A 10772-nucleotide genomic window follows, 5' to 3' on the forward strand; every position below is an offset into this window, starting at 1 on the left:
GAGATCAGGCCTCTTTTGATGTCACGTGTGTCATCCCTTTCAGCTAGCCAGATTATGCTCCCTGGCTCCAGTTTTCTGTGCAAACGTGGTGTTTGCCGGAGCGTGGTGTTGGTACGTGCGTGCAGCGTGTGTTCCCCGTCGTGGCTGATGCGTACGAAAAACAGGAAAAACAAATTAATGGAGGCGAAGAAAAAGGAAGAGATGAAAGAGAGAAAAGTGGAGAGACGAAGAAAAAAATAGGACATGAAACGGAAACCTGTTCCAGTCCAGGAGGGCATTGCCCCAGCGAATATCCACGAGGATAAACCCAGGCCGAACCATGGCACCATCGGAATATTCCCGCCCCCGCATCTCACATCCGATTTCGGCCTTTATAAGCGCCCCGCGTTCCTTTACTTTGTCCGTTGCAACTCGTCAATCCACCCCGGCCTCGCGCTTTGCCCTGCCCAATTTCCCCACGCCCGACGTCCTCGGCACGTGCCTCTAGCAAACCAATTCTTCGTTCGATTCCTCCTATAGCAGATCGGTCGGTCCACCAATGGCTCTGCTCAAGGCCGCCCGCGTCGCCGAGGTGCCCACCCTCGACGTCGTCGTCCCGGACCTCGCCGCCGCCTCCGCACGCATTCTCGGTACGTTACCACGCGCTTTCCCTTTCATTGTCCCTGCGCTCCTTTCCGGCCGGTTCGTTGTTGGCTTTAAATTCTGGTGGCTAAACGCTGGAATTTGGTTGATTTATTGATTGCAGAGGTGGACGCGGCGGTGAAGAAGCGCGCGGGCGGGCGGTTCGCGGTGATCGGGCACCGCGGCAAGGGGATGAACGCGCTGGCGTCGCCCGACCGGCGGCTGCAGGAGGTGAAGGAGAACTCCGTCAGGTCCTTCAACGAGGCGGCGCGCTTCCCCGTCGACTACGTCGAGTTTGACGTCCAGGTAAAAATAACAAGGGATCCCCGAATTAGTCCTCGAATTGATCTCCTCCTACGCCAACTTAAACTTTATAAATTTCTCGACAAAAAAGAAACTTTAGTTTAAATTAGGCTGCTCGTCGGTACGGTACCGAGGAGAGGCGGCGTACGTTGACGAAAGGAACAGGTGTATGCGGTCGGTCTACGTGGGTGTCCTGGGCCGGCCGGGTTCTGGCTTGGCTGTTTGCTCCTCGGTGTAGTGGGCTAGGTGTATCAGATCTCTGTTGATTGGGAGGAGGGTCGCCGCGTAGCCAGGGGAAGAGCGCCGGGTGCGGCGACACGTACTCTGTTCACGTGGGCTTTGCGCTGTTTACAGTTTCGTGTTCCGCACCGCACATGCCCACGTGAGTATGGGCCCGTGTGCAGATCTGACCAGTGCCAGCGCCCGATTTGGGATTCCCTGGCTTGCCGGTAGCAATGAATCTGGATGCCAAAGCCCTTCGGGACCTCACCTCTTTGTGTCTCGTAAGATTATGAACATAGAACCAGAATAAAGATTGGTCACAATGAAAAGTATCGGTTTGATTGCACCATACTTGAAGGAAATAGAAACCGTTGCAAAAGTTTGGGCATGCTAGGTTATTTTTATGAAATATAGTGCAAAAAAGTTCTTATAGAAACTTCTTACAATTCAATAAAAGAGATGAAGAAATGATTTCTGTGGATTGAAATATTTCAAATCAAAGAGGCAGGAGAATTCTCATTCTCTACGTATATCACATGTCTACACAAACCAGATATGCTCGACCTACAATGTATACTAAAATTGGCTTACAAAATAGATAGGGTGTTCTAGAGATATGGTCTCTTGTCTTGTTCTCAAACACGTAATCATTACTCGGCCAATTCATAAATAGATGACGTTTTGGACATTCAATAGTTAACTCTAACCTTTTTTTTATACAAAACTATTTATAAATATAATTGGTAAACTTATGGTACTAAGAACCGTTTCTCTTGACAATTCCGATGCTTGTATTATCATCTGATTCAGAGCAATTTAAATACTTTTTTACATATTAATAGTCAAAGTTAGAAATGTCTGATGGTACACGTTTTAGTACATCGTCTGCCTACAAACGAGGTAGTATTAGTTCAAAAGTGCAATAAGCCCGAAGAAGTAGTAGGTGAACCAAATAAACTTCAATGAGGAAAACGGGTCCACTTTTCTACCACAGTTGGTGAGTACTATATAGTGTGGGCGCCTAATGTTAATATTTTCACAAACAAATATATGGATGGTAATTTTAACTTTAACACGGTCAGTTGATTTGGTGTGTCAATGTACTCAAGTGCTAATCCAGTTTTTTACGGGGCAGTGCTAATGTATTATATCGTGGAGGTCAAATGTGGCTTGCTATTTGCAAGATATAGGTTATTTATTTGTTCTATCCTTAGATAGTGAGTCTTGCTTAACATGGAGTCAGATCTTGTTTTTACCCCTTAAAAAGGATACTGATTTGTTTACTTCTGGTCTTCTCTCTGTCTCTAAAATACTGTAAGTCAGTGTGCAAAGATGTTGAGAAGAGAACCGTGAATATCAATTTTGTAGGTGACCAAGGACGGGTGTCCAATCATCTTCCATGACAACTTCATCTTTACTGAAGAACATGTAAGTTCATATATATAAACCCTGTTACTTTATACGCACATCACTTTCCATCATTTCTTTTGCCTCTTGTTGAATGGTAAGAAACCACAAGTCACATGCACCAAGATGCTACCTGGCATTTCACATTTTAATCATTTCTGAAAGTGAAAACAACTCAATCTCATGACAACTATCTATCTTCAGGGTAAAATTTCAGATAAGCGTGTCACAGATCTTCAGTTAGAAGACTTCCTCATGTATGGCCCACAAAATAGGCAGGGGAAGGTATGGCAAAACACAACTGTGCTAATTTGACCACTACAGATTTAAAGTTGAGTTGCATCTGACCATGTTTTGCTGAATTCAGAATGGGAAACCTTTGCTGCGGAAAATGAAGGATGGTAGAATGTTGAATTGGAATGTGCAATCAGATGATCCTCTTTGCACGCTTCAAGAAGCATTTGCTAAGGTCAATCCAAGATTGGGCTTCAATGTTGAGCTGAAATTTGATGACTATCTTGCATACCAGGAGGAAGAGCTCTCTCGCATCCTCCAGGCCATCCTGAAGGCACGTATCACTAGTGCCCGACTCTCTTTTCAGCTGTTTGCACTACTACATGATGTGCACATATCCATTGCTTTCAACAATGTGCATGATTCCTCGTTCGAAAAAATGTGTATGATTCCTGTTAATTACAGGTGGTGTTTGAGTATGCCAAGGATAGGCCTATTATTTTCTCCAGCTTCCAACCCGATGCTGCACAACTCATGCGAAAATTGCAAAGCACATACCCTGTAAGTACACTGCTACTACCTTGGCACATGGCAAGTTCCATTGCACTAGTTTTTATTCCATGAACAACACTAATCAATGATTGTTGCACCATCCCTCCGATGTTCAGGTTTATTTCTTGACAAATGGAGGAACAGAGATATACACCGACGTGAGGAGGAATTCGCTGGAAGAGGCGGTCAAGCTATGCCTCACCAGCGGCATGCAAGGTATTGTGTCCGAGGCCCGAGCAATATTCAGGTTTCCAGCGGCCATACCGAAGATCAAGGAGGCTGACCTCTCCCTGCTGACTTACGGAACATTGAAGTAAGTCCACTAGTTTTACAAACAACTAATTTAGCATCTGAATTTGAATGCTCAACATTTTCCATCCATTCATGTGCAAATGTGCAGTAATGTGCCAGAGGCAGTGTACATGCAGCACCTGATGGGGGTGAACGGGGTCATCGTCGACCTCGTGCAGGAGATCACCGAGGCCGTCACTGATCTCATCGCGGTCCCGGAGCCTGATCCGGAAGCCAAGGACTCGAGCAGCCAGGTGACAAGAGATGCCGCGTCTACGCCCAACTTCACTCAGCGCGAGATCTCGTTCCTGCTGAGGCTGATCCCTGAGCTTGTACAATAGCGCAATGTCCATTGATGGCTTTGGAGTAGCATACAGGAAGAACCCATTGGGGAGGGCAGTACAAGTTTATGTGAAGTCCTAAGGCGAGGTCCTCTTTTGTTTGTCTTGGGAGAACTGGTGATGGATATGTTATATGTGTACATGTCGTAGCGAGGGGAGGGGTCCAATTGAAACTACCCCAGAAGGAGGATGATTGTTGTACCTTCAACGACGTGTCTAACTGAAATTACAAATCTATTGTTGAATTTGGTATGGGCAGTTCTGCAGTACAATATTCTTTGGTATGGTGGAAATTTGGTATTGACTGAAATATAAAAAAATTAACAGAATAAAACAATACTAGCTGAAAGGGAAAACAAAATTGGTCGTTCAACAGATTATAAACAATTACTTGGGGTAATAAAATATTGGGTAAATTTTAGAAAACCACAGGTTTTGGGGTTAGGGTTTCAAGGGGCACAAGTTTTGGGGTTTGTAACAGAAAACCACAAGTTTTGGGCCTAATTTTTTAGAAAACCCAAATGACCCAGATTTGGCTATTTGACAGCGAAACCGATAGGTATGGCCCACTGGTAAGTGGGCATGTCGGATCTTAACGAGCACCCACCTGACCCGGCAAGCCTCCCTTTTCTTATGCCCGCCCCCCTCCTCCTAGATTGTTTCTTCTTCCTCTCGCAGGTGTTCGCCATTGTTCTTCTCGGCAGCATAGTAGTTGAGGTGGGAGGTTGCTTCCTTCCGGCAAGGGGAGAACGATGATAGGTGGTGGGAGGAAGATCCAACCGGATCCATTCGCTGGTGATTGTGAGGTACGCCGCATTACTGATCTCGTATTGCGATTTGGTTTCAAATTAGGGTTCGTCGATGGTCTTGGGTTGGGGCGAATCTGAGCATTTAGTGGTGTAAATTGCAGGATGGTGGCGGGTTAGGCAATAGGATGCCCATGTACATCGATGATTTCCCCACGTAGACAGCAGATCCGGGCTTGGGTCTCAGGTGCAAGCATGGCCTACTGCCGATGACCAGGGTTGCATTCCAAGGGGATTCAACCGGATGAAGGTTCTATGGCTGTCCATTCGAGGTAAGATTGTGTAAAAAAGTTGTCTTTGACACAGATTCGAGGTGCCTCTGTGTGTATTCGTAATTCGCTACATTGCTTAATTTGCTTTTGTGTAGGAAGTAGATGATTGTGGTTATGTGTATTGGATTGATCCAAAATGGCTGTCTCATTTGGAGATCGCGCTGCGTGAGCTATGGCAGAGATATGATGCCATTCCTAAGCTCACTGGAACTGATGTTAGATTTCTTCAAGATTTGAAAGAAGCCAGAGCAGAGAAGGAAAAAGCTACTGATGACAGGATGAGGCTGGAATTGGCGATTGCAGATCTTAGGTTTGAAATGGAGAAAGCTGCAAAACAAAAGAATAGGACATTTCGATCTCGTTTACACGCATCCGACAACTGGTTCATGGTAGCTATAACTGTGGCAGTTACTCTAGCAAGTGTTTTAGTAGTTACCTTAGCTCTGAATTGATAACTTCTGAAGTTATGTATTTGTGAACTGAAGTAGCTTGGAACTGTAGTAGTCTTGTATTTATGAACTGAATGTATTCTGGAACCTGTAATATTTAATGTTAGAATGTTATGATTAATGTTGTACTCTTTCGTACCTTGTCTGTTTAATGGATGAAATGAAGCTGGATGGACTGAATCTAGTCCGAATTTTTTTGATTTTGACAGAAATGGAATGAATCTAGTCTGTAATTTGAGATTTTGACAGAATGGTTGCAAATTTGGACAAGAATTTGACATGTGACATGTGCTAGACTGAAATTTGCACATGTACTGAACCTAGTCTGGAATTAGGACAGTTGCAAATCTTGACATGTGTTGGACGGAATATAGTCTGAGATTTTGACAACATTTTGACAGAAATCTAATCTGAACAAGTTAAGACATGTAGAATATGAACAAGTTATATATGAAACTGCTAAATGACATAGATTCACAGCAGAAATCTAGAATTGAATATCATTAACCTCCAATAACCATAGTGTCTTAAATTATAGCACATACATGTCACACATCACAGCAAAATACAAGTGTTTGATCACAGCAGAGTTTCATGACAGCAAAATACAATAGTTTCATCACAGCAAGCAAAATATCAGTGTTTCATCACAGTTCAACTAGCAGTGTTTCATCGGTCCACAATGACTACTTGCAACCAGCACCTTCAGTCATAGACAACCACAGTCTAGGGGCTTGAACTCCAGCGTGCCTCCTGCACCTCACAGGTGGCGGCTTACCTCTCACCGCCTGTTCTTGGGCATACCTAGCAGGCATTTGGCCTGCTGTGGCCCTACTTGGTCTGGCTGGAGCAGTTGGCTGTTGGGCAGCCAGCCTGGACCTTGTCATTGGGGCAGTAGTAGCTGCAACAGTACTAGATGTAGGTGGAGCAGAGTTCTTCCTTGCGGGCTTGAATACATCATGCCCTTTTCCTTGTTGCTGGTGGTTTTCTTGGTGCTGGTGGAGCAGGAGGTGAGGGACCAGGAGGAGTTGCAGGTGAGGGATGAACAGTCCTATTTCTAGACGATGGCCCAGCTTCATTTCTGGATGATGGCCCAACTTCATTTATGGATGATGGCCCTGCTTCATTTCTAGACTGAGTAGCAGTCCTATTTCTCTGCAAAATAGAAAAAAAATGGTGGCTAATACATTAGAAATGAAATGAAATTGCACTAAATAGGAAAACGGAGAAAAATGGTGGATAATACATTGGAAATTACCTTGTGTTTGCACTTTCTTAATGCAAGTTCTGGCTTCAGTGGTACTGCACAACTAGTATACTTATGATCTAGCCTGTGACAATTTGAGCATGTAGATGTGGTCATCCTTCCTCTCCCAATTGGATTCCGGTTTTCATCTTGGCTCTTCCTTCTGTTTTTCTTTTTTCTACCAATGTGGACCACGAAGACAGGTGGGTCAACATCTCTTGTGTCAGTTTTTGTCCAATCAAGATGCCCTAATACTAGGAATATAATGTGGTTGTGTGTGGACATGTTGAAAGATCGGTATGGTCGACTAGAAAAGGGGAGTGAATAGGAGACTAACAAATTTTAGCTTTTCTTTTTCTTTTCTTGAAAGATACAAACACTTAGTCCTAGGGCTTTCTAGATTCTCTAAAGTGAATGCAACCCTAGAATGAAATGCAATAGCCGAAGCAACAATAGATACCAAGAATGTAAGGGGAAATGATACTACACGTGGAGACGAAAATTTCACCGGAGTTTCACCTATTGGGATCGGTGTACGTCTCCGTTCGGAGGAGTGCTCTACCACAAAGGTAGAGACGCCATGAAGGCTCACTCTATTCTCTAACTCACCACACCACAAAGGTGGGGTGAGCTCTCACAACACCACAAAGGTGAGCTGAGTTACACTAATGGCTTCCTTGAGGGCGAACGTCGAACCCTTACAAACTTGACCGGGGCAAACTCCACAACTCAATAGGAGGCTCCCAATCCAAGCCTCAAGCTCCTCACACACCAAGGGAGAGCTCGAGGTGACCGCTTCCGTCTAGGGTTCCCAACAACCCAAAAGAAACGAAATCCACAAAAAAAACAAGGGGAACCAACCTTTTGACTTGGTGAAACCCTAGAGCAAGATCTTTCCCTCCAATCCTCAAAGAATCAAGAGTTATGAGTGGCTAGGGAGGGAGATCTTGAAGTGTAACATCCCAATTTCCAAAACCCTTCATATGCATTGCATATCATAAGCATCATGTCACCCTTGCATTTGATCAGTTTCAAAACCCTAAAATTTGAACACGAAACCATTTTGCAAAGATGCTTTTTTTTTTATTTTGGGATTTGATCTTGCTCTTGAGTATTTGCATTTTAACCCATGAGGGTATTACGATAAAAAGGGATTTAATGCATATATAAAGCTATCCCATAAGTTGGATTTTGAAACTATTTTGAAAAATAATTTGTTTTGATAATCTAAGGACCCTAAAAGCCATTTTATAGGCAAATGTATTTTTAAATATTTTATTTTGAGGAAATTCATGTTCCAAAAGTTAGATCATATGAAAATATGATTTTACAAATTTTGTTGCATTTTATTTGGACTCCGAGTCACCCACGATTCCGTTCCGATTTCTTCGCGCACGAACCACCAAATCCGAAACCCCGCGCGTCATATCGAAGCCCCCGAACTCCTCTACCACTTCCCCCAAACCCCATGATCAATTTCGTTTAGGTTAGAGATTAATTTCTCGTCGGAGTTACTCTCTGCCGCCGCCGTTCTGATGAGTCTTAGCCCGCGCCGACCCTTAATCTTCTTCCCCTCTTCGTTGCGCTTGTAGTGACGCGGTCCAATTTGCTTTTGGAGTGCCGCCAGCGCTACGCCGTCTTCTTCCCCGCCTCCGGCCGCCTGCGCCGCCCTGAGCCGCCCGTGCGTGCGCCGCTTCGGCTGCCCGCGCGACCCGCCGCCTGCGCCTACGCGCCCGCCTGCTGAGCCGCTTGGCCGCCCCCCGTGCGCCGCCGCTCCGCCCCACGCCCGTGCGCCGCCGCCGCCCGCTCCCGCGCCGCCGCGCCCCACGCCGCCTCTGGCCGCCCGCGCCCCGCGCCGCCCGCGCGACCCGCCTGCCGCGCCTGCGCCCGCCGCCGCCGCCGCCGTCCGGCGAGCTAGCCCGCCGGCCGGAAACCCTAGGCTCCAGCCACTCTTGTTCTGCCACGTGGCAGTGTTTTTTTTTTACTTTATTTTCGGCCGTAGTAGATAAGGCACTTTTGCAGAAAAGCCCTTGTAACTTCAAAGCATCATATCTTTCAAACCGTTTGTCTAAAAGTTGTGTTCCGCATCTTTCTGGAATCGTCACAACTTGTAGAATATTTTGGCACTGTCTAATTTCAATTTTGAACAACTTAGGCAGTAGCTATTTACAGAATGGTTGAATATGATTTGAATTTCAAATGAATTGTTTCAAAATAGTTTTGAGCATGTTATCTTGCTGTAAAATTATTTAAACTTATTCTCTGTCCATTAGGACCAGAAAAGAAATTATTTTGTGTATATTCATGGCATTCAAGTTTAAATATTGCTCTATGTTGCAAAAACCACACAAACTTTTGATTTAAACCCTATCCATGTTTCATGCATATTAATTACCACTTTGATGTTGTATAATCTGTCCAAACCATTTGAAAAACTTTTCAAAATAGAAACAAAACTTTTTACCTTGGAGGTAACCTTTGTGTGCATCATCATGGCATATGCATCATGGCATGGTTTTTGTGTTGAATGTTGTATTTATTGTGTGTATGTTTCTTTTATTTTAGATTGTGTGGAGTGTAATCATTGTTGTTGCGAAGAGTGCGAGAACTACCACAACCTTGGACAAGACAAGTTCACTTTGATCATACCCCATTATTATTGTTGTTTTAAAATACTTATGCATTAGTGTTGTTGGTAGAGATGCATTGATAGGACTATTACTCGTACCTCTATGCTAGTTATAAATCTCAGGTAGTATAGTTTACCCTCGCCATTACCTTGCCACCAAATTGCCATTGTTTTAAGTTGAATGCTAGGCTATGGTAGTATCGTGGGGGAAATAACTACATTATGATATTGTTATGCCTTTGGCTATATGAAATATTTTTGTTAGATGTAAGGCAAAAAAAATAATTCAATGAACCGTCCTGGGTGGGCTGCTTTGAAGATTTTGAGGATTAGCGGCGTCAGGTCCATTTCTATGGGTCCCTCTGAGTCGAGTTCCTGTGGATTCAGGAATGGATCGTCCATGGACGTCTCTCCCATGGATTCAGGGAGCGCCTACGTTGCAAATGTAGAATGCCACCTGGGGTAACCGAGACTGGACTAGTTTCCTATTTAGAAGCTTCTAGTACAACCACAATGCCGGGCTCTGGCGAGACAAGAGTAAGTTGTATGAACCTAAACCCGAAGAATTGTACTGAGGTAGCCATGTAGGGGGAGCGTGATTCTCTCGTGGTTTAGGGAATTACCTCTGAAAATCTCGTAATCGATGCCGTTGCTACTCTACCTTGAGGACAGCAAGAGATTAACACGTCGGTTTCTTGTGGGGAATGTGTACAAACTCTCGAGAGTGTCAAAACTAAGTACTTAGCCGTGTCCCCGGCAACGGACAATTTGAGCGACTAAATGTGGAGCTGTAAGGAAAGTCTCACTCATTCCAATTTTCTTAATTAAAATGAATGGTTTGAACAGGGTAGGGGCACTTGATGAATCCACTTCAATGTGCTCTAGGTTAATAGGAGCATGGATGTGTCTACCCCGTGTCCAATAGTTAACATTATTATAACATTCCTTTGTAGTAGGGTAATTTATGTTCTGCTTCCACGCAAATAGCCTTGAACTCCACTTTGCCACATTATGCATATACTTGATAGGTTCTGTTATAACTCCTGGTAAATCTTGCCAATACATTCAATGTATTGACCCTAGTGGCTGCATCGTCTATTGATGCAGGAAGCTCCGACGACGAGTAAGACATACGTTCTGCATGTTTGGATTACGGGCTTACATTCCAACACGCTCTCACCGTGGTGTTGATGTGCCCTTGTATCTTCCGTTTTCCGCTGCTAAACAGTTGTTTTATTTCCAGCTAACCCGTGAGGTTATGCGAGTTGTAAGTACCTTTAAATTCTGGATGATTCGTTGTAATATTGAGACCTTTGTTCTATGATATTACATCTTGAAACTGTGTGTGCTAGTGAGTCGATCCAGGGACTAGCACTAAAGCACAGAGATCGAACCCTTG

The 10772-nt window shown here is 44.4% G+C and overlaps 1 protein-coding gene across 1 annotated transcript; it reads left to right on the plus strand.

Annotated features, from left to right (window-relative positions):
- Positions 1-387: 387 nt before the first annotated feature.
- Positions 388-4243, plus strand: LOC100832479 (glycerophosphodiester phosphodiesterase GDPD1, chloroplastic). The gene is made up of 8 exons (XM_003574983.4): positions 388-629; positions 746-927; positions 2515-2574; positions 2758-2838; positions 2921-3121; positions 3253-3348; positions 3456-3652; positions 3740-4243. The coding sequence occupies exons 1-8, from the start codon at positions 539-541 to the stop codon at positions 3969-3971; spliced, it is 1140 nt and encodes a 379-aa protein (XP_003575031.1). The 5' UTR covers positions 388-538; the 3' UTR covers positions 3972-4243.
- The last annotated feature ends 6529 nt before the right edge of the window (positions 4244-10772 follow it).

This window comes from Brachypodium distachyon, chromosome 3, assembly GCF_000005505.3.
Source record: "Brachypodium distachyon strain Bd21 chromosome 3, Brachypodium_distachyon_v3.0, whole genome shotgun sequence".
In the NCBI taxonomy this organism is placed as follows: domain Eukaryota; kingdom Viridiplantae; phylum Streptophyta; class Magnoliopsida; order Poales; family Poaceae; genus Brachypodium; species Brachypodium distachyon.

What these genes read in the sequence shown, in the direction of transcription:
- LOC100832479 (XM_003574983.4), top strand. Translation starts at nt 539, where the DNA reads ATGGCTCTGCTCAAGGCCGCCCGCGTCGCCGAGGTGCCCACCCTCGAC. An exon ending in ACGTCGAGTTTGACGTCCAG is followed by an intron (nt 928 to 2,514) that starts GTAAAAATAACA and finishes TCAATTTTGTAG; the next exon opens with GTGACCAAGGACGGGTGTCC. An exon ending in AATTGCAAAGCACATACCCT is followed by an intron (nt 3,349 to 3,455) that starts GTAAGTACACTG and finishes TCCGATGTTCAG; the next exon opens with GTTTATTTCTTGACAAATGG.